General features: G+C 36.3%; 1 protein-coding gene across 14 annotated transcripts in view; it reads left to right on the forward strand.

Annotated features, from left to right (window-relative positions):
- Positions 1 to 21241, forward strand: part of STXBP5L (syntaxin binding protein 5L) — a 425888-nt gene that overhangs the window by 118934 nt on the left and 285713 nt on the right. For all 14 annotated transcript variants that reach the window (XM_089331765.1, XM_051859274.3, XM_051859272.3 and 11 more), the window contains exon 7: positions 5041 to 5104. In XM_089331765.1, coding sequence (XP_089187891.1) covers positions 5041 to 5104 — 64 coding nt within the window. The remainder of the gene's footprint in view (positions 1 to 5040; positions 5105 to 21241) is intronic.

Below are 21241 nucleotides of genomic sequence, written 5' to 3' on the forward strand. Positions count from 1 at the left end.
CAAGGGTGTTTCTGGGTTATGTACCTGGTGTTCCCAACACCCTGAGCTAGAGGGAACTTTCTGAAGTCTGGTTTGGATTTTTTAATAGTCTGCTGCTACTGCTAGCCCCATGAAGCTGAGGTGAACCTCCCTGAATCCAGGGCTTACGACCCAAAGTCTCACAGTTGCAGGATGTAAGGGATCAATTCTGTGTTCTGCACATTGCACTGATTCTTGCTCTGATCATGCAGAACAGAGATAAGCTGTGTGATTTTTCTCAGCCAACTGATTCTAGCACTCTGCAGAGGTGGGGGAGGGGAAATAGGCAATGTGATTTCCTTTCTTAGGGACAAACAGTTGTTTAGATCTGAGTCAGCTCCCCTGGCTGGGGTTAAAGTCAGTGAGTGACTGGAATTCTCCCTCAGCTAAAGCTACCAGTGACTGATCAGGGCAACTTCTTCCTACCGTGACGTGGGAAGATGGTGACTCCCAGCTGGCAGCTTACTACGCTACGTGGCTGGCCTCAGCAATGTGTCTTTCCTTCTTTGCTGTCCCACAGAGTCTATGTTTTGTTCTGTCACTTCACTGAAAATTTCTGTCAGACCTCTGGAAACGTGGTTCTTTGTATTTTTCATGTCCAACTGCTGCTGAAGTCAATGTGGCTTCTCACTATGAGCCATCTGGGATCTCCGCCACGGATATGTTTTGTTTGGTCATCAGAGTATTTATTTACTTCTTTGTTTTCTATTTGTTGTTTGAGAGAGAAAGGAGTGAGGACAGATACCATATTCACTGATTCACTCTCCAAAGTGTGTGCAGTGGTTGGGTCTGGGTTAGGGCAGAGCCAGGAGGCAGCAATTCAGTCCAAATCCCCACATGGGTAACAGGAATTCAATTATTGGATGCATAAATGAGTAAAGGACCTCAATAGACAGTTCTCAAAACGGGAAATACAAATGGCCAACAAATACATGCAAAAATGCTCAACATTGCCGGCTGTCAGGGAAATGCAAATCAAAACGACAAGGAAATACCACCTCAACTTTGTCAAAATGGCTAAAATCCAAATCACAGAGAGTAACAAATGCTGGTAATGTGTACAAAGGGGAACACTTACACACCGTTGGTGGGAATGTAAATTACTACAGCCAGTGTGGAAAACAGTGTGGAAATTACTTAAACTGGAACTAGCAAGGAGCTGGATTGTAAGTGGAGCAGCTAGGATTTGAACTAATGCCTGTATAGGATGCTGGCATCACAGGTGATAGTTTAACTCACTGTTCTACAATGTCAGTGCCTAAGTCTTTTTAAAAACAATGAATATTTCTCAACTCTGTAGAGTTGAGTTCTTTGGATCCCCTAAATAAAGAATCATATTGTCTGCAAAGAGGGATAGTTTGACTTCTTCCTTCCCAATTTGTATTTCTTCTGTAGCCTGAGAAATCCTTACAAATAACAGAATTTTAATTTAATTTAATTTGATTATTTTTTGAACTAGAATCCGAGAATATAAATGGAAGAATTTTGCATTTGTTCCAACTGGAGTTTCCTAAATATCTTTCAGTGATTCCTTTAATATGATCAACAAAAAAAAATTGATCAACCAATAATTCTGGGATATATTGACTATTCGCATAGTACAGGCTTAGGAAGTTCTTTAAAGAAAAAAATATTTAGTTCAGGGTTTCCCAAACTTTTAAAATATGGATCACTGTACATTAAACATCTTGAATCATCACCAGTGTATCTTGGAGTATACTTTGGTAAATATTGGTACAATCAAACGCATGGGATGGATGTCAGTTTGTGGTTTGTTGGCTTTTATTAGTCCCTAAAGATTAAGATGGTTGTCATTTATCAGAAGCAATTATTATGTTATAGAATACCGTATTTATGTACAAATGACATATTAAATATAAACATAGAACTGTAAAAATACCTCTGAACTTCTTAAATTAAGGTTTCTTTTTTTTATTTGTATGTCTCTCATAAATACAATATTAGGAACATAGTAATTCTTCCCACCATACCTGCCCTCCCACCCTCTCTCCCCCTTCCTCCTCCCTCTCCTGTTTAGTCTGAGAATAAAAAGAAGCAGAAAGAAAGAAAAAAGGAAGAATGGAATAAAAAAACTAAGAGAACTGAACCTCAACAGTCTAGACAAGGGCTGGTCTATGTTATTGCTTCTCAAAGGTGATTTTGTCCTGCCCCTACCTCTTCCCTTCCTTCCTCCTCCTCCTTTCCTTTTAGAAGCTTAATTGTTTTTAAAGAAGAACCAAAGGATGGTACATCTCTTGTGAACCCTTAGACATAACTTTAACTTATGAGACATAGTATTATCCTCCATTTAATATGCTAAATGAAAGTGATTCTTGAGAACAAGTTTTACTATTAAGTCTCATGATACAACTCTTTGTGGACAGAGGTCCTGCATGGGGAGTTAGTGCACAGTGACTCTTGTTGTTTACTTAACAAATAACATTCTTATGTATGACATCAGCGATCACCCAAGGCTCTTGACATGAGCTACCTTTTGGATCCACTGACATGGAAGCCTTTTGGCTCCATTGGCTTGACAATGCCACCAGCAGAGTGGAAGTTCTTTCTTCCCTTAAGAGAAAAGTGGCCATTTCTTTCCACTGGGGTCCTACCCACAGGGGTCCTTTATGTAGGACCTTTTTTCTTCTGGAGTCTCTTGGCTTTCTATGCCTGAAATGCTCCTCCTGGGCTTTCCAGCCAGACTGGAATGCCTTTAGGGCTGATTCTGAAACCTCTTTATGAAGCTCTATTTAGTTTCTTTTCTTCCACCATATATTCCAAAATGCAGATACTAACTCAGAATTCCAGCAGCATCATAATACTCATACGTACTGTTTATTGAATATATATATCATGCTTGCCATTATAATAGATGTTATATGTATACTATATATAACCCTCAGGATTATTCAGGAAAAATAGTAATCAATTTTAGATGAAAAGATTTAGGATAAATATAATAAAACAAAGTTCATTACATTCTAATAAATTTGTATTTATTTCTTTGGGTTACCCTGAAGACTCTGTATCAAGGTCACCTAGTATTATATAATTTGCCATTTTTCTTTCTTTTTTTAGAAAAGGTTTATTTATTTATTTATTTGAAAGGCAGTGTTACAGACAGAGAATCTTTCATCTACTGGTTCACTCCCTAGATGGCTCCATGGCAGGACAGGTCCTAAACCAGGAGCCAGGAGCTTCATCTGGGTCTCCAACATGGGAACAGGGGCCAACATCACAGGTGTAGCCCTACTCACTGTGCCGCAATGATGGCCCCAATAATTTGTCAGTTTTTCTTTGGCTCTAAGTAGTTTCAATTTTAAATCTTTTTTTTATTTTGTGCCAAATCTTTTATAGTTTTCATATGTGCTTAAGAAATTATGTAAATATGATCATAATAGATTTAATCTTGAACAATTAATTCATGAAGAAAGTGTTTGGAAAATTGAGCCAGACAATATCAGGTCAGATCATATTTAATCATGACATCATATTGTACAATGACATAAGTTAAGCTAGGAATTATTAAAAAAAAACAGCCAGTATTAGAGTACAATAAATTTAATTGACAAAGCCAAGGTTCTTTTACCAGTATACTATTAGAACTCTTAATTATCTGTTAGCAATTACACTAGATATCCAGATGAATGACACATAACTGATGAACTAGGTTTCCATAGTTTGTCAGTTCTCTGTAAGATGACTGTCAGCAGAGTAAATCTCTTAAGAGCAAAGATGAAACTGTAGTTTTCTTTCATGTTTTTACCTTGTTAATTTTTATTTTAAAATATTTAATAATACAGAAAATATAAAGAAAAGTTCCCTGAGCACGAGTAGATTTAACAGCTTTTAACATCTTGCAATATTCACTTCATAAATATCATATACATATTATCTTCCTTGGTAGCAGGGGTATTAATTTATGACAAGGGTCATAAAGTAAGGAAAGAAGTATATTATTTAAGAGTGTAATTAAATCAAGATAACACATGTAAATCTTTATACACCAAATAATATGGCATCCAGACAACTTCTTTAAAAAAAGATCTATTTATTTACTTGAAAGGCAAAGATGCAATCAGAGGGAGACAGAGACAGAGGTTTTCCATCTGCTGGTTCACTCTCCAGATGGCTGCAACAGCCAGAGCTGGGCCAGTCCAACCTGAAGCCAGGAGCCAGGAAATTATTTTATGTTTCCCACATGGATACAGGAGTCCAAGCACTTGGGCCCTCTTCCACTAATTTCCCAGGTCATTAGCAGAAAGCTGGATTGGAAGAGGAACAGCTGGGACATGAACTGACACCCTTGTGGGAGCCAGCACCACAAGTGGAGGCTTAAGCTTTGCCACAGTGCCAAGCCCCTAGACAGCTTTTTAATACTATTTATATTATTAACTTTCACATATAACAGAAAACATGTAGAGTTTGTCTTTTTGTGTCTTGCTTATTTAACTTAGACTAATGATCCTATCCATTTTGTTGCAAATGTCAGGATTTTTTATGATTAAGTATTATTTCACCATGGATATATATAATATTATTTTTATCTAGTCATTAGTTGATGGACATCTAGGTTGATTCTGTATCTTTGCAATTGTGAACAATACTTTCCTTTAGGGATGAATCAGAGGGTATTTCACTTTACAGGAAACTTTAAATCAATATGTACTTTGCAGTTTGGTTGAAACAGATTTATATCACCCTTGTATTCTTTTGTCTATAAAAATTAAAACTCAGTTTAAAAATTTCAGAGGCCCATATCTAGAATAAACATATAAGATAATGAGCAGTTGCAGTGTCACGTGAATCTTTGTTCTTAATCCTGATTTTAAAAAAGTCACAACTACTTCAATACTGTTAATAGGAGAAAGAAAAATACTGCATAAAGAAAACCACTCAAATGAATTTAACTCAGAATTTTAGTGATTTATTCCATGATTATCTGAATTTTTTGTTTCAGTCTCTAATGGTAAGATATTTTCAAGTTTATTTATTAATTGCACATTTGAATTGATTTAACAGGTCCACCAAGACTCATCCAGGACCAGTTGTACATTTAAGTGATAGTCCAAGAGATGAAGGGAAAGTGAGTATTATAATACTATTTTTCCTTTTGTTTTCCTCATTCTTGAAAAAAAGTGTTTCTTACTGTTATGTTATACCTAACATCTACCCAGTTCATAGTATTTGGTGTTATTCAAAAATTAACAATTGCTGAATGAATGAATAAATGAATGAGTAAATGAATGAATAAATGATTCATACTAATCATGTTCTCAAATTAAGTATTTAGAGTCACCCAGAGCTAAATTGATATTTGATTCTGGAATCTTGAGGAAGTTGACGTATAGAACAACTTTGATTTCCAGATATCCTACATTTGAAATGAACAATATGATTATCAAAATCATTAATTTTTTTCATTTTTGGTAGTAATAATTAATATTAAATAACAAAGTAGTCATGTATTTACTTAAACATTTTGTTATAATTAGAAAATCTGATGTAGACATATATTTTTGTGACTAAAGTTACAAAATACATAAGCAGTCTAAATATCTGATACATGCATATGGTGAAAAGTTCTTGAACACATTTTGATTCCAATACAATCCCATCAAGGTTGCATATACCAATGCCATCTCACTCTAGTCCAAGTGATCAATTTCAGTTCACAACTGATCATAATGATAGGACTAAGAGTCAAAGGGATCACACAAACAAGATTAGTGTCTGCTAATACTAACTGATAGAATAAAAAAGGGAGATAATGATCCAACATGGGAGGTGGGATACACAGCAGACTCATAGAATGGCAGATGTCCTAAATAGCACTCTGGCCTCAGAATCAGCCCTCAAGGCATTCGGATCTGGCTGAAGAGTCCATGAGAGTATTGTAGGCATGGAAAGCCAAGACACTCTGGCAAAAAAACAAAAAAAAAAAAAAAAAAAAAACAAACAACCAACCAGACAGACCAATATGAAAGATCTCTGCGAGTGAGATCCCAGTGGAAAGAACAGGCCATCAAAGAAGGAAGTACCTTTCTCTGAAGGGAGGAGAGAACTTCCACTTTGACTATAACCTTGTCTAAATAAGAGTGAAGTCGGCGAACTCAAAAGACTTCCATAGCCTTGGCAACTCATGACTAGAGCCTAGGGAGATTACTGACGCCATAAACAAGAGTGTCAATTTGTTAAGTCAACAACAGGAGTCACTGTGCACTTACTCCTCATGTAGGATCTTTGTCCTTAGTGTGCTGTACATTGAGATTTAATGCTATAACTAGGACTGAAACGGTATTTTACACTTTATGTTCTGTGTGGGTGCAAACTGATGAAATCTTTACTTAATATATACTAAATTGATCTTCTGTATATAAAGAGAATTGAAAATGAATCTTGATGTGAATGGAATGGGAGAGGGAGCGGGAGAGGGGAGGGGTGTGGGTGGAGGGAAGTTATGGGGGGAAAAAGCCTTTGCAATCCATAAACTGTACTTTGGAAATTTTTATTTACTAAATAAAAGTTAAAAGAGTTGTATTTTAAGATATAAAACCACTGAACATTACATTTATATTTATGTTGCTGTGTTTAAATTTCCAAGAAGAAGTGCCTGAAATATTATATGCTAATCTAGGGAGGAAACTGGAGATTGGAATTTGGGGAAATAGATAAAGGTATTTAATATTCATGTGCTGTTAATAATTTTAAGAAATAATACAATATGTGCTAATTGTATAATTAAAATAGACTTGTAAGATGAATGAAAATTGGCTTGAGAACAACATGCATTTGAATTTTCCCTCTAATCCTTATTAGCATGTAATTTTGAATAAATTATTCTTTGTATTTTTTTGATTAATAATATTTTGTCACGTGAATTTTTTTAGTATATTCAATTTGATCAGTCCTTTCAATTGATTCCTGCTTCTTCTTACTTACTAAATCTTTCCCTTCATGTGAGAAAATACAACCTTATTTTTCTATCAGTTTTAAAACTTTGTATTTCAAAATTAGGATTAAATCTATATATAATTTTATGTAGGTTTGATATAGGGGTATGCTTTGATTTTGTACATATAAAGAATTCATTTATTGGATAATCCGTTTTCCACTGATTTTTAAAACACCTCAATCACATATCAGTATCCCATACTTGGGTGGCTCTTCTGCACTTTCTCTTTTGTTGCATTATTTGTTATTGTACTGATTACTCACTTTGTTAGTCTGATTTAACAATACATTGTATCTGATAAACAGGTCCCCCTTCTTCTTCTAAGTGATGTTGGCTAGTTCTGAACCTTTATTCTAGTGATTGAATTCTAAGACCAGCTTATCAAACTCCATGTAATGCCCATTTCAGATTTTGTTTGAAATTTGAACATATAATGTCAGAGAAAATGTACATTTTAAGATACTGGTGGTGTATACATGAACATTGTATACTCACTCTGGCTTTTCTTTGAGTTTTTCCTTTCTTTTTTATACTTCAGTTTATTTGGTGTAAATTTTTTTTGAAATCCTTGTATAGTTTTACCATAATGCACATTTTTCATTTACTTTTTGAAGATCCCTGTATAGATTTTTTTACTTATCTTATTCAGTTTTAACAGATTCAATGTAATTTGTAGATAAAATTATGAGAACATAATGGTATTCTCTTTCTCCCTCCCTTCCTCTTTACCCTTCTCTCCCTCCCAACCTCCTTCCTACTCCAATCTCTTTTTTTTTTTAGTTTTTGAGATAACATCTTTTAAATTTACATTATAGTAAAAAGGCTTAATAATTCACTAAGAAGTTTAACAAGTAAAAAGCAGAGACCCTAGTTTAGTGGGAATACAGACAATGGCTTGAATGGAAAAATGACCATTTCATCTATATACAGTAAGTTTTAAAGTAATCAGAGATCATTAAAACTACAGTAGTATAACATTATTAATCATTGGTTTGAAAACGTTATAAAAGTTACACAAAACTATATTTGCAGCAATACTATAGACACAGACACTTATTTTTTCTTTTTTTTTTTTTTAAATTTTAGCTCACACAAATAAGGGAGAACATGCATATTTGTCTTTCTGGGTCTGGCTAATTTCACTCAACATGATGCCCTCCAGTACTGTCCATTTTGTTGCAAATAATTCAATGTCATTCCTTTTTTTAATAGCTGAGTAATATTCCATTGTGGATACATTCATTTTCATTATTCATTCATGTGATGATGGACACCTTGGTTGATTCCAAATTTTGGCTATTGTGAACAGTGCTACTGTAAACATAGTGGTATAGGTATCTCTTTGACTCATTGTGTTCAAGTCTTTGCTGGTAAAGTGAAAGAAGTAACAAATTACTGAAGATAAATTTCCTACAGAAACAAGATAGTATCAGGGAATCAGAAGATAGACATTCCTCCCAAAATATCCTTTGTTAACCTCACATTGGTATGTCAAATAAGAGGATGCTTATGACTGAGAAATGCTTGTTCTGAATAGAGAAATGAGTGCACATTTTCAGATTCTCTCAGCTTTTCATGTTCCCATTCTCTAGCTGCTTGCTTTCATGTTTGTCAGAATTAATCTACTTTGTACTTTCAAAAAGTTAACTTTCTGAAGTTGACTATCTATGCCCAGGTATTTGGCTCCTGCTAATAATTCTGGATTCAGAATATGTGCCACAGCAGAAGGCAGGTGATCCGACTTCCCTAACAACCAAATGGGTCAAAGGACATGACTTGAAATTGAGAAAACTTTGATCAATATCAGATGAAAAGTAAATTCTTCCTCCCTTATGATTGAGCTGTTTTGAGTCATAGCTTTTTCATATAAACTGTTAGAGACATTTTGCAAGTAAATGCTGATGATACACCTGCTAAGTGACTTAGTATCTCTTCTGCTTCTCCCCATGAAATTGTGGTTAGTGTGATAATACATTATCTTTGTTTTACTTCTTCATTTTATTTTTCCTTTATTGTTGGAACTCTGATATTGTACTTCTCCATGAAACATTAGCACTTAAGACTTGCCTCAGGACCCCCACTCCACCCCTTGCCCAGCTACAGAACGATGGTTAAAATAATGATTACCAAAACTGTTTTAAATCAAGTATTAGAAACTGAACCAAAACTAGTTTGATGCCTGTTTGCAAAATGCTTTATTGGAACACAGCCATGCTCATTAAAATATTGCCTCTGGAAGCTTTCTTGCTATAAGAGCAAAGTTGAACAGATTTGAGCAACTAGCCTGAAATGTCTTTTACATAAAAAGTTTTGTTGACCCTAGTCTAGATTTTAGACTCTCAGGATCTAATTTTGGAGTTAGATTGTCTCCTGTCTAAAATCAAAAAATCTCTTGAAGGTGCCAAGTTGAGTGATATTAAACCCTGCCATGTGGTAACATCAGCTACTTGAACATTTTCCTAATATTAATTGGGGACTTCTAGAAAGATAAGACAACAAGAGATCAAATATTTGTGGTGCTTAATTGGTACATAGAAATAGCATTTATGATCATAGTGGTATAAAATAGCTTCCTTTAATGGCTATGTTTTTGTTTTCTATTGCCAACATAAACAATCACAAATTTAGTAGCTTAAAACAACACAAATTTATTATGTTACAGTTCTATAGGTCAGAAGTCCAACACAGGTCTCACTACCTAAAATCAAGGTATCAACAGGGTTGCATTCCTTTTTGGTAGTTAAAAAAAGAATCTGATTCATTACTTATTTTGGAGGCTGCATGTATTTCTTGATTTGTAATCCCCTTTCCGTTCTCCATCTTCAAAGCCAATATGTAGCATCTCTCTTACATCATTGTCTCAATCAATCTCTCAATTCACATGAATTGATTGGGCCCACCTGGATATTCCAGTATATTTCTTCCAACATTGAATACTTAATCAAATCAAATCCTTGATTAGATTAATCTTTTTTTGGTGGGGTGTTGAGGGTTAAGGTGTCAACGTTTTGGGGAATTCATTCTGCTTACAGCTCAGAGCAGTTAATTATTTATTTAGTGCATATCAGGGACACTTTAAGATAGCTTTAAAGGAATTCTTACTGCTTGCAGCTCTAGAACAGACTGTACTAAAAGTAGGCCCAGGTTCTATTTTTATGGAGACATGCAGAGCTTTGTTGAAGTCAGAGCCCTGATAAGGAATGAATATGATCCTATCACCTGGTATGTTAGTTTCCTAGGACAGTTAATAACTAATTACCATAAATCAGGTTAGTTAAAGCAACAGAAATTAATGTTTTCATAGATTTGGAGTCTAGGAGTCTAAAATCATGAGGTTGGTTGGTCATGCTCCCTCTGAAGGCTTTAGGCTAGGATCCTTTTCTGCCTTTTCCAGCTCATGTGGCTTCTGATAGTCTTTGACTTGTGGCGGTGTGACTCCAGATGCCTTCATCTTCATGTGGCATTCTCTATGTCTCTATTATCGTCTCTTCTTATAAAAACATCAATTTTTGGATTTCTAGTCCACTCTAAACACAGGTGATTTCATCTTGAGATCTTTATCTAATTATATCTGAAAAGACCCTATTTCCAAAGAAGATTGGGTTCTGAGGTCCTGCATGGACATGACAGTTTGGAGACTATTCAACCACTACACCTGAGATTGACATTTGTATAGATAAGTGTTAAAATATTATAAAATATGCACTTGACCAAAATATGCACTTAAAACATCGATTTCTTTGTACTGGGAGACTGGAATGATGTTATTTGAGGTAGTTTCTTTGTATGATATTTATATTCACAAGAACATCCCCTATATTAATACTTCCAGGATCAGATCTCAAAGTAATCTAACATAGAAGCATGTCTTTTCCTGTGAAGAGAGCCAATATGAAAGAAACAGAACAGCCACCAAAGAAATTGAGGACCTTCATAGCACTATAAGTGTACAAGGAAATGTGTTTGGTAGTAATTGTTAATGGTTTTAACTTAGAGGCTTAATAGATGAGAGTTTACATGGGACCATTCTCCGTGATTTGAAATTTAATGGCTCAGCAAAGGCAGTTGAATCAGTACTAGTAATTTGCTGTGATGGATCCTTGAGGTCTGGATTTAAAAAAGCATATAGTAAATAAAGTAGGGATATCAAATCCTTTTGGTATAGTATTAAATCAGGGATCAGAAGACTCAAAGAGATGAAAATGTTAAAATGAAACAAGGTGTTTGTCCTGGAAACTCACTTCCTCTTTGTGTTCTCTAGGAGAATCTCAAGAAACCTGACTTCACTTAACCTAACAGAAATGCTGTGGAAAGGCATGTATGAGCATATTTGAGAAGGTTGGAAGAGGTTATCCTTTTTAGGTCTTTGTTGAAAGCAAGAGATTATGGCAGAGAGTTAGGCTCCATAATATTGGAGTTAAAGATCATGGATTGATAGAGGCCAGGTGCAATATTTAACTATCTTGGAGATCTGATTATAATTAGTGTAACAAGCAGCAACACTGGAGTACCAGTACAGGAATCTATGCTGATTGCCAGTATATTGTTTCTAGGAGCAAAATTAGGTAGGCAGTTGGCTGGGATGTTGTTTGAATAATTAGAAGAAAATTAAGACCAGTTCAACTTTTAGCATTAACTATCAATATGGAAAATCACAGCATTATCAGGTTTTCCAGGTATAAGTCAGGTTCAGATAGGGAATCCACTGATTAAGAGGAGCCAGTTGCTCCTGAAGAAGGATCCTGAAATGCACACATAAGTACAAAGTAATTGTAGGAGCATTTGTGGTTATTTTCATGAGTAACTTACTACTTTTTCAGGATGGCCAGCTACAGGGTCAGAGCAGATATTGATACCAGAAGATCCAAAGAGCAATTGTGGTCCTCTAATTTGAGGCAATGTATACCAAGTAACCAGGTGATAAATGGAGTTTGGGCCCACGTCTGAGTTCACAGTAGATCCACTAGGTATGCAAATATACCCAATTATTTTCTCCAAACATATAATTTGGACAGATAGGCTTTGTAGCTGGAATAATACTCATTGGTTTCCTGACATTGTAATTATAAGCATTATAGTAGGAAGGGAAAATGAAAACTCTTGAAATTGTCTCTGCTAAGATAATAATCAGAAGTCATACTGCATCTCTGAAGGAGTTGCAAAAATTATCACAACTATATTTGAATGATTTGATGATAGTAGTCACCAGTACATGCTTGTTGAATTCCATTGTCTGAATTTTTTTAAAAAATCAAAGTGGATGATTGATAAATTTATGTGTACATTTCAGCATAGTCTATGGTACTTTATAGTTATTAGTGTAGTGAAATATTTTTTTCTTAATACCCATCAATGAGAGGATCAAAGCTTGATTTCATAAGAAGAGACAGCAGAGGGCAGGCACTTGCCATGTGAGCATCCTGTATCAGAGCGCTATATGTAAACCCAGCTGCTGCACTTCCTATCTAGCTTTCCGGTAATGTACCCGGGAAGGCAGCAGATGATTTCTCAAGTGCTTAAGCCTTCACCCACCATGGGAGAGACCTGGTTTCAGCCTGGCCCAGACTTGGGTACTGGGGTGTGGGGGACTTTTGGAGCATGAACCAGTGGATAGAATATCTCTTTTTCTTCCCCCCCTTCACATACACATAAACATGCACACACACACTCACTCACTCACTCATACTCTTACTCACTCCTCTCCCTTTCTTTCTCTTTACCTCTATCTCTGCCTAATAATAAGTAAGTAAATCGTTTTTTAAAGGAAAGGGCAGAGATATAATATCAGCCTTCCCCTAAAGCTGTTTTATTTTTCCAGCTCTCTATCATAATCAAAGTATCTTCAAAAAGTTTGTGGAAGATTATATAATAAAAAAATCATGGATTTCAAGATTTTTGTGCCAAAATAAACTTAATTGTTTCAGTTGGATTTTCATTAGTTAAGACACCTGGAAAAAAAAAAAAAACCTGAGAAAGACTCTTAGGAAGGAAGCAGAGAGAGAAGATAGGCAAAATTCAGTTTTAATAACTAATTCTCTCACTAGAACTGTCTTCTGAGGGTAGGACTCAAATGACTTAAAGGTCTTTTACATGCCCACTTCTCAGAGATCATAAGTAGATGAAGTCTCCACCCTGATTCAGCAACCATTAATATGAGGCTTGGGAGTTTAAACATCTGCATATATTTGGGGAGCCAAGTCCTGTTTGATCCATAACATACCTTTTAATTCCAATTTTTGTATGATCCTTTTGAAGAACCCCCTTGTATAATCATCTGGAACCTTGATTTCTGGACATTCTGTAAAAAGTATACCAGTACAATTGGTAGGTTATATAATATTAATTGGATCCTGTGAGCAAAAGTAGTAAGTACCTATATAATTCATTTGACTCATGTGTCACATGATAGTAAGTAAATACCACAAAAATCTGAGGGCCTGCTCCATATGTAATGATTATAGGGTCTTATGGTAGGGGTATGCAGGAGCTTCTCTAAATTAAAGCATGAACTACTATCCCAAAAGGCTTACCAAGTGGTGTGACCTGTTTTTAGTATGGAGAAATATAATTTTCAAATTCTTATAGATCAATCAACAAGTAAGTTCTCCAAATAAAACATAAAATTAGGAAAATCATGACCTGGCTTACTCAAGAAAATAGGGAGAAAACAAAGTCACACTAAATAATACATTAAAAAGGGAGTAATACACCAAGACTAAGGAAATATTTAAACATTCAAATTAAATTATTTTATGAGAACATATAAATTTAAAAGCCTCAGTTAAATGAGTAATTTTGGGTTAACTTATCAATGCTGATACCAGTATAGACAAAAAGTTTATGAAAATGAGAAAATTACTACATTGCTACTTCCATCAAAAGTGCTAGACCCAGGTAGTTTTACCAGGAAATTTTGGTATATCTTTACATACTAGAGAATCTGAATGCTACATGAACAAAACTGTTCTTAATCAGTGCCTGCCAAACTATGGACAAATCTGGCTTGTCACTTGATATTATAAGTAAAGTTTTATTGGGGATTATGTAGTCTAGAAAGCTTAAAAGTATTTACTGTCGGATCTGTTACAGAAAAAAAAAGTGCCGATTCCTGTTCTGAATATAGTTTCAAGAAAGGAATTCCCAAGTTACATTATGAAGCAACTATAAGAATGATAACTAAACCTGATAAAACTTGCACAAAAACAAAACTGTGGATGTATTGAATTTAATTAAAATCAATGGAAAAGAGATGATGTTAGCAAGATAGTACAATAGAAAGTCTGAGCCTTCCTTCTCCCACAAAAACATTGAAGCAGCTACAAGTTGTGCAAATTCTCTTCATGAAAAATCAAAAACTAATTGAAAGGTTCTTGTACCACAGCAGAACATGAATGTAAACTAACAAAAGACAATGAGGCTACTCAGGACGCTCACTGTAGACCCTACCTCTGATCAGAAAGAGATAACCTAACATCCACCTACATTCAGGGGGAGAGAAAGACTTTGTGCATAAATCTAGCACCTCAGTTTTTCAAAAGGGCTTTCCAGAGGATTAGCATTTAAGCTCTGACAGGTCTGATTTGGTCTAGATGCACAAGGAAGAACAGAGCCAGTAACTTGGGCTGGTAGACACCATTGGTCCCACTCCCTGCTCAGTACAAAGACCAAATGAAAAAACCTACCTCTCAGCTTGCCCTTTTCAATAGAAAGAGTTGATCTGTGTGTCTAATACCCCAACTTCAAAAAACTAGCATCTGCTTCACCAGACTTGAAGTTCTGATAAGTCTGGCAAAAATTTAGCTGCCCTGAGGAGGATTGAGGTGGTGGTTCGTGCTGTTGGTGCCATGGCTACTCCACCTGGCTTAGCACAGAGTACAAAGACAAAAAGTATAGCTGCTTTCTTCTCCATGGGGTAGAAAACAGCAGGTAGAGACCCTACCTCTGCGAAAACTAGGAGAAAATATTACTTTGTCTAATTCACATACACCAACACAGAGAGTCAAGGGAATTGAAGAATCAAAGATGTTCTAAACAGATGAACAATATAATCACCAGAAACCAACCCCAATGACACAAATTTATACAATTCAACTGACACAGAATTACAAATAACTGTGTTCATGACAATGCTTACTCAAGAAAATAAAGGATGAACAAAGTGAGAGTTTCAATTAACAAAAAACTTGAAAAAAGTAACAAAGATCATACAGCTGAAGAATACAATAGCAGAACTGAAAAAAATCATTAGAAGGGTTAGCATCAATGCATATTAAGTAAAAGAAAGGATAAGTAAACTCAAAGGTAGATCACTGGAATCTAGTGATGTGAGAAAAAAAATGAAAAATAGTGAATAAAACTTAAGGGATACCATCAAGAAGACTAATATATGGTTGAATCTTATATTAGAGAGCCTGTGCTGTGGCACAGCAGGTTAAAGCACTGGCCTAAAGTGCTGGCATCCCATATGGATGCTGTTTCTAGTCCTGGCTGCTCCTTTTCTGATCCAGCTCTCTGTTATGGCCTGGGAAAGCAGTAAAAGGTGGCCCTAGTCCTTGGGCCCCTGCACCCACATGGGAGACCCAGAAGAAGCTCCTGGCTTCAGATCAGCACAGCTCCGGCCATTGCAGGCATCTAGGGAGTGAACCAGCAGTTGGAAGACTGCTCTCTCTTTAACTCTGTCTTGCAAATAAATAAATATTTAAAAAATTATATTAGAAGGAAAATTGTAAGAGGGGCCAGAAAGCCTATTTAAAGGAACAATGTCTGAAAACCATCCTTATGGAAGGAACTGGACATCCAGATTCAAGAAGTCCAAAAGAGCACCAAACAAATCTACATTGAGACACATTATAATCAAATTGTCAAAGATCAAATACAAAGAATCTTCAAAAGCAGCAAAAAAAAAAGCAAACTCTCACATAAAAAGAAATTTTTTTAACTTTTATTTAATAAATATAAATTTCTAGCTGGCGCAGCGGCTCAATAGGCTAATCCTCCACCTGTGGGGCCGGCACACTGGGTCTAGTCCCACTCGGGGTGCTGGATTCTGTCCTGATTGCCCCTTTTCCAGTCCAGCTCTCTGCAGTGGCCCGGAAGTGCAGTGCAGCATGGCACAAGTCCTTGGGCCCTGCATCCGCATGGGAGACCAGGAGAAGCACCTGGCTCCTGGCTTCGAATCAGCGCGGTGCACCAGCTGCAGCGCGACTGCTGCAGAGGCCATTGGAGGGTGAACCAACGGAAAAGGAAGACCTTTCTCTCTGTCAATCTCTCTCTCTATCCACTCTGCCTGTTAAAATTTTTTTTTAAATATAAATTACCAATGTACAGCTTATGGATTACAATGGCTTTTTCCCCCTAATAACTCCGCACTTCCCTGAAGCCCTCCCCTCTCCAGCTCCTTCTCCCAACCATTCACATGAAGATTCATTTTCAATTATCTTCATATACAGAAGATCAGTTTAGCATATATTAAGTAAAGATTTCAACAGTATGCACGCACACAGAAACACAAAGTGTAAAAATACTGTTTGAGTACTAGTTATAGCATTAAATCACAATGTACAGCACATTAAGGACAGAGATCCTACATGAGGAGTAAGTGCACAGTGACTCCTGTTGTTGACTTAACAAATTGACACTCTTGTTTATGGCATCAGTAATCACCCGAGGCTCTTGTCATGAGTTGCAAAGGCAATGGAAGCCTTTGAGTTCACCAACTCTGATCTGTTTAGACAAGGTTGTAGACAGAGTGGAAGTTCTCTCCTCCCTTCAGAGAAAGGTGCCTCCTTTTTTGATGACCTGTTCTTTCCACTTGGATCTCACTCGTGGAGATCTTTCATTTAGGTCATTTTTTTTTTTTTGCCAGAGTGTCTTGGCTTTCCATGCCTGAAATACTCTCATGGGCTTTTCAGTCAGATCCACATGCCTTAAGGGCTGATTCTGAGGCCAGAGTGCTGTTTAGGACATCTGCCATTCTATGAGTATGCTGTGTATCTCGATTCCCATGTTGGATCGTTCTCTCCCTTTTTTTTTTTTCTATCAGCTAGTATTTGCAGACACTGGTCTTGTTTATGTGATCCATTTGGCTCTTAGTCCTATCATTACGATCAATTGTGAACAGAAATTGATCACTGGGACTAGTGAGATGGCATTGGTACATGCAACCTCGATGGGATTGAATTGGAATCCCCTGTTATGTTTCTAACTCTATCATTTGGGGAAAGTCAGCTTGAGCATGTCCCAAACTGTACATCTCTTTCCTCTCCTATTCCCACTCTTATATTTAACAGGGATCACTTTTCAGTTAAGTTTCAACACTTAAGAATAACTGTGTATTGATTACAGTATTCAACCAAAAGTATTAAGTAAAACAAAAAAAATACTAAGAGGGATAACGTATTAAGTTGTTCATCAACAATCAGGGCAAGGGCTGATCAAGTCGCCGTTTCTTATAGTGTTCATTTCACTTCAACAGGTTTCCTTTTTGGTGTTCGGTTAGTTGTCACTGAACAGGGAGAACATATGATATTTGTCCCTTTGGGACTGGCTTGTTTCACTCAGCATAATGTTTTCCAAATTCCTAACAGGGATCAATTTTTAGTTAAAATTTAAACACTTCAGAAATATTGTGTGTTAATTACGGAGTTCAACCAATAGTACTAGAACAAAAAAAATACTAACATGGATAAAGTATTACATTGTACATCAACAGTCAGCACCAGAGAAGATCGAGTCACTGTTTCTTATAGTGTCCATTTCACTTCAACAGGTTTCCCCTTTGGTGCTGAGTTAGTTGTCGCTGATCAGGGAGAACATATGATATTTGTCCCTTTGGGACTGGCTTAATTCACTCAGCATAATGTTTTCCAGATTCCTCCATCTTGTTGCAAATGACCTGATTTCATTGTTTTTGACTGCTGTATAGTATTCTACAGAGTACATGTCCCATAATTTCTTCATCCAGTCTACTGTTGATAGGCATTTGGGTTGGTTCCAGGTCTTAGCTATTGTGAATTGAGCTGCAATATGCAGACAGCTTTTTTGTTTGCCAGTTTAATTTCCTTTGGGTAAATTCCAAGGAGTGGGATGGCTGGGTTGAATGGTAGGGTTATATTCAGGTTTCTGAGGAATCTCCAGACTGACTTCCATAGTGGCTTTACCAGTTTGCATTTCCACCAACAGTGGGTTAGTGTCCCTTTTTCCCCACATCCTCGCCAGCATCTATTGTTGGTAGATTTCTGAATGTGAGCCATTCTAACCGGGGTGAGGTGGAACCTCATTGTGGTTTTGATTTGCATTTCCCTGATTGCTAGTGATCTTGAACATTTTTTCATGTGTCTGTTGGCCATTTGGATTTCCTCTTTTGAAAAATGTCTATTGAGGTCCTTGGCCCATCTCTTAAGTGGGTTCTTTGTTTTGATGTTGTGGAGTTTCTTGATTTCTTAGTAGATTCTGGTTATCAACCCTTTATCTGTTGCATAGTTTGCAAATATTTTTTCCCATTCTGTCGGTTGCCTCTTACTTTCCTGACTGTTTCTTCAAGTACAGAAACTTCTCAATTTGATGTAATCCCAATTGTTTTTAATTTTGCCTTTGACTGCCTGTGCTTCTGGGGTATTTTCCAAGAAGTCCTTGCCAGTACCTATATCTTGCAGGGTTTCTCCAATGCTCTCTAATAATTTGATGGAGTCGGGTCATAGATTTAAGTCTTTAATCCATGTTGAGTGAATTTTTGTGTAAGGTGAAATATAGAGGTCTTGCTTCATGATTCTGCACGTGGAAATCCAATTTTCCCAGCACCATTTATTGAATAGACTGTCCTTACTCCAGGGATTGGTTTTGGATCCGTGATCAAATATAAGTTGGCTGTAGATGTTTGGATTGATTTGTGGTATTTCTGTTCTGTTCCATTGGTCTATCCATCTGTTTCTTTACCAGTACCATGCTGTTTTGATAACAACTGCCCTGTAGTAGTATGTCCTGAAATCTGGTATTGTGATGCCTCCAGCTTCCTTTTTGTTGTACAAGATTGCTTTAGCTATTCGAGGTCTCCTGTGTCTCCATATAAATTTCAGCATCATTTTTTCTAGATCTGAGAAGAAGGTCTTCGGTATCTTGATTGGTATTGCATTGAATGTATAAATTGATTTTAGGAGAATGGACATTTTGATGATACTGATTCTTCCAATCCATGAGCATAGAAGATTTTTCCATTTTTTGGTATCCTCTTTTATTTCTTTCTTTAAGGTTTTGTAATTTTCATTGTAGAGAACTTTAACATCCTTGGTTAAGTTTATTCCAAGGTATTTGATTGTTTTTGTAGCTATTGTGAATGGGATTGATCTTAGAAGTTCTTTCTCAGCTGTGGCACCTATTGATATAAACTTTCCTCTTAACACTGCTTTTGCTGTATCCCATAAGTTTTGGCATGTTGTGCTGTTATTCTCATTTACTTCCAGAAAATGTTTATTTCTCTTTTAATTTCTTCTATGACCCATTGTTCATTCAGGAGCATGTTGTTCAATCTCCATGTGTTTGCATATGCTCTAGGGATTGCTGAGTTGCTAATTTCCAACTTCATTCCTTTATGGTCTGAGAAGCTGCATGGTATGATTCTAATTCTTTTGAATTTGCTGAGACTTACTTTATGGTCCAGTAGTTGGTCAATCCTAGAGAAGGTTCCAAGACTGCTGAGAAGAATGTAAATGCTTACTGTGTAGGATGAAATGTTCTGTAGATATCTGTTAGATCCATTTGGGCTATAGTGTTGTTTAAATCTATTGTCTCCTTGTTGATCTTCTGTCCTATTGATCTGTCTATTTCTGAGAGTGGAGTATTGAAGTCCTCCAGTACTATTGTATTGGGGTCTAAGTCTCCCTTTAAGTCCCTTAATAAATCTTTTAAATAAACCAGTGCCCTGTAATTAGGTGCATATACATTGATAATCGTTATATCTTCCTGTTGAATTGATCCCTTAATCATTATATAGGGCCCCTCTTTGTCCCTCCTAACAGTTTTTGTGGTAAAGTTTATGTTGTCTGAAATTAAGATGGCTACGCCCGCTCTTTTTTCATTTCTGTTGGCATGGTATATCTTTTTCCAGCCTTTCACTTTCAGTCTGTATGGATCTTTGTTGGAAAGATGTGTTTCTTGTAAGCAGCAAATAGATGGGTTTTGTTCCTTAACCCAATCAGCCAATCTGTGTCTTTTAACTGGACAGTTCAGGCCATTAACGTTCAATGTGACTATTGATAAGTAGTAACTTTGCCCTACCATTTGCCAAAGATATTTTCTAATATGTGTTTTGAATTCCCTGTGATCTTTTGCTGTGAGGTTTCCTTCCTTTACCTTCTTTCATATTGATGACCGTGTTTCTGTGTGTAACACATCTTTAAGCATCTTTTGCAGGGCTGGACGAGTGGCGACAAATTCTTTCAATTTCTGTTTGCTATGAAAAGTCTTTATTTCACCTTCATTCACAAATGATAGCTTTGCAGGATACAGTATTCTGGGCTGGCAGTTTTTCTCTCTTATTGCCTGGGCTATGTCTCGCCATTCCCTTCTAGCTTGTAGTGTTTCTGACTAGAAGTCAGCTGTGAGTCTGATTGGAGATCCTCTGAGAGTAATCTGACGTTTTTCTCTTGCACATTTTAGGATCTTTTCTTTATGTTTCACTGTGGTGAGTTTAATTACAATGTGTCGTGGTGAGGATCTATTTTGGTCCTGTTTACTAGGGGTTCTATGAGCTTCCTGTACTAGGATGTCTCTGTCCTTCTCCAAATCTGGGAAATTTTCTGCTAGTATTTCACTAAAAAGGCCTTCTAATCCTTTCTCCCTCTCCATGCCTTCAGGAACTCCTAGAACCCGAATGTTGGGTTTTTTAATGGTATCCTGAAGATTCCTGACAATATTTTTTAGATTTCTAATTTCCTCTTCTTTTCTTCGGTTTGACTGTATACATTTCCTTTTCTCTGTCTTCCTAGTCTGATATTCTCTCTTCTGCTTCACCCATTCTGTTTTTAAGGCTCTCTAATGTGTTTGTCATTTGATCTATTGAATTCTTCATTTTATTATGATTTCTCGTCACTATCACAGTTTCAAGTTCTACTAGTTGTTTCATTTCATTTTGATTCCTCCTTAATATTTCATTTTCACGAGAGAGATTTTCTATCCTGTCCATTAAGAATTTCTGTAGTTCAAGAATTTGTTTTTGAGAACTTCTTAATGTTCTTATCAATTTTTTGAGATCCGCTTCTTGCATTTTTTCCA

Source organism: Oryctolagus cuniculus, chromosome 4, assembly GCF_051225735.1.
Source record: "Oryctolagus cuniculus isolate XC-2025 breed Fujian yellow rabbit chromosome 4, ASM5122573v1, whole genome shotgun sequence".
Lineage (NCBI taxonomy): Eukaryota > Metazoa > Chordata > Mammalia > Lagomorpha > Leporidae > Oryctolagus > Oryctolagus cuniculus.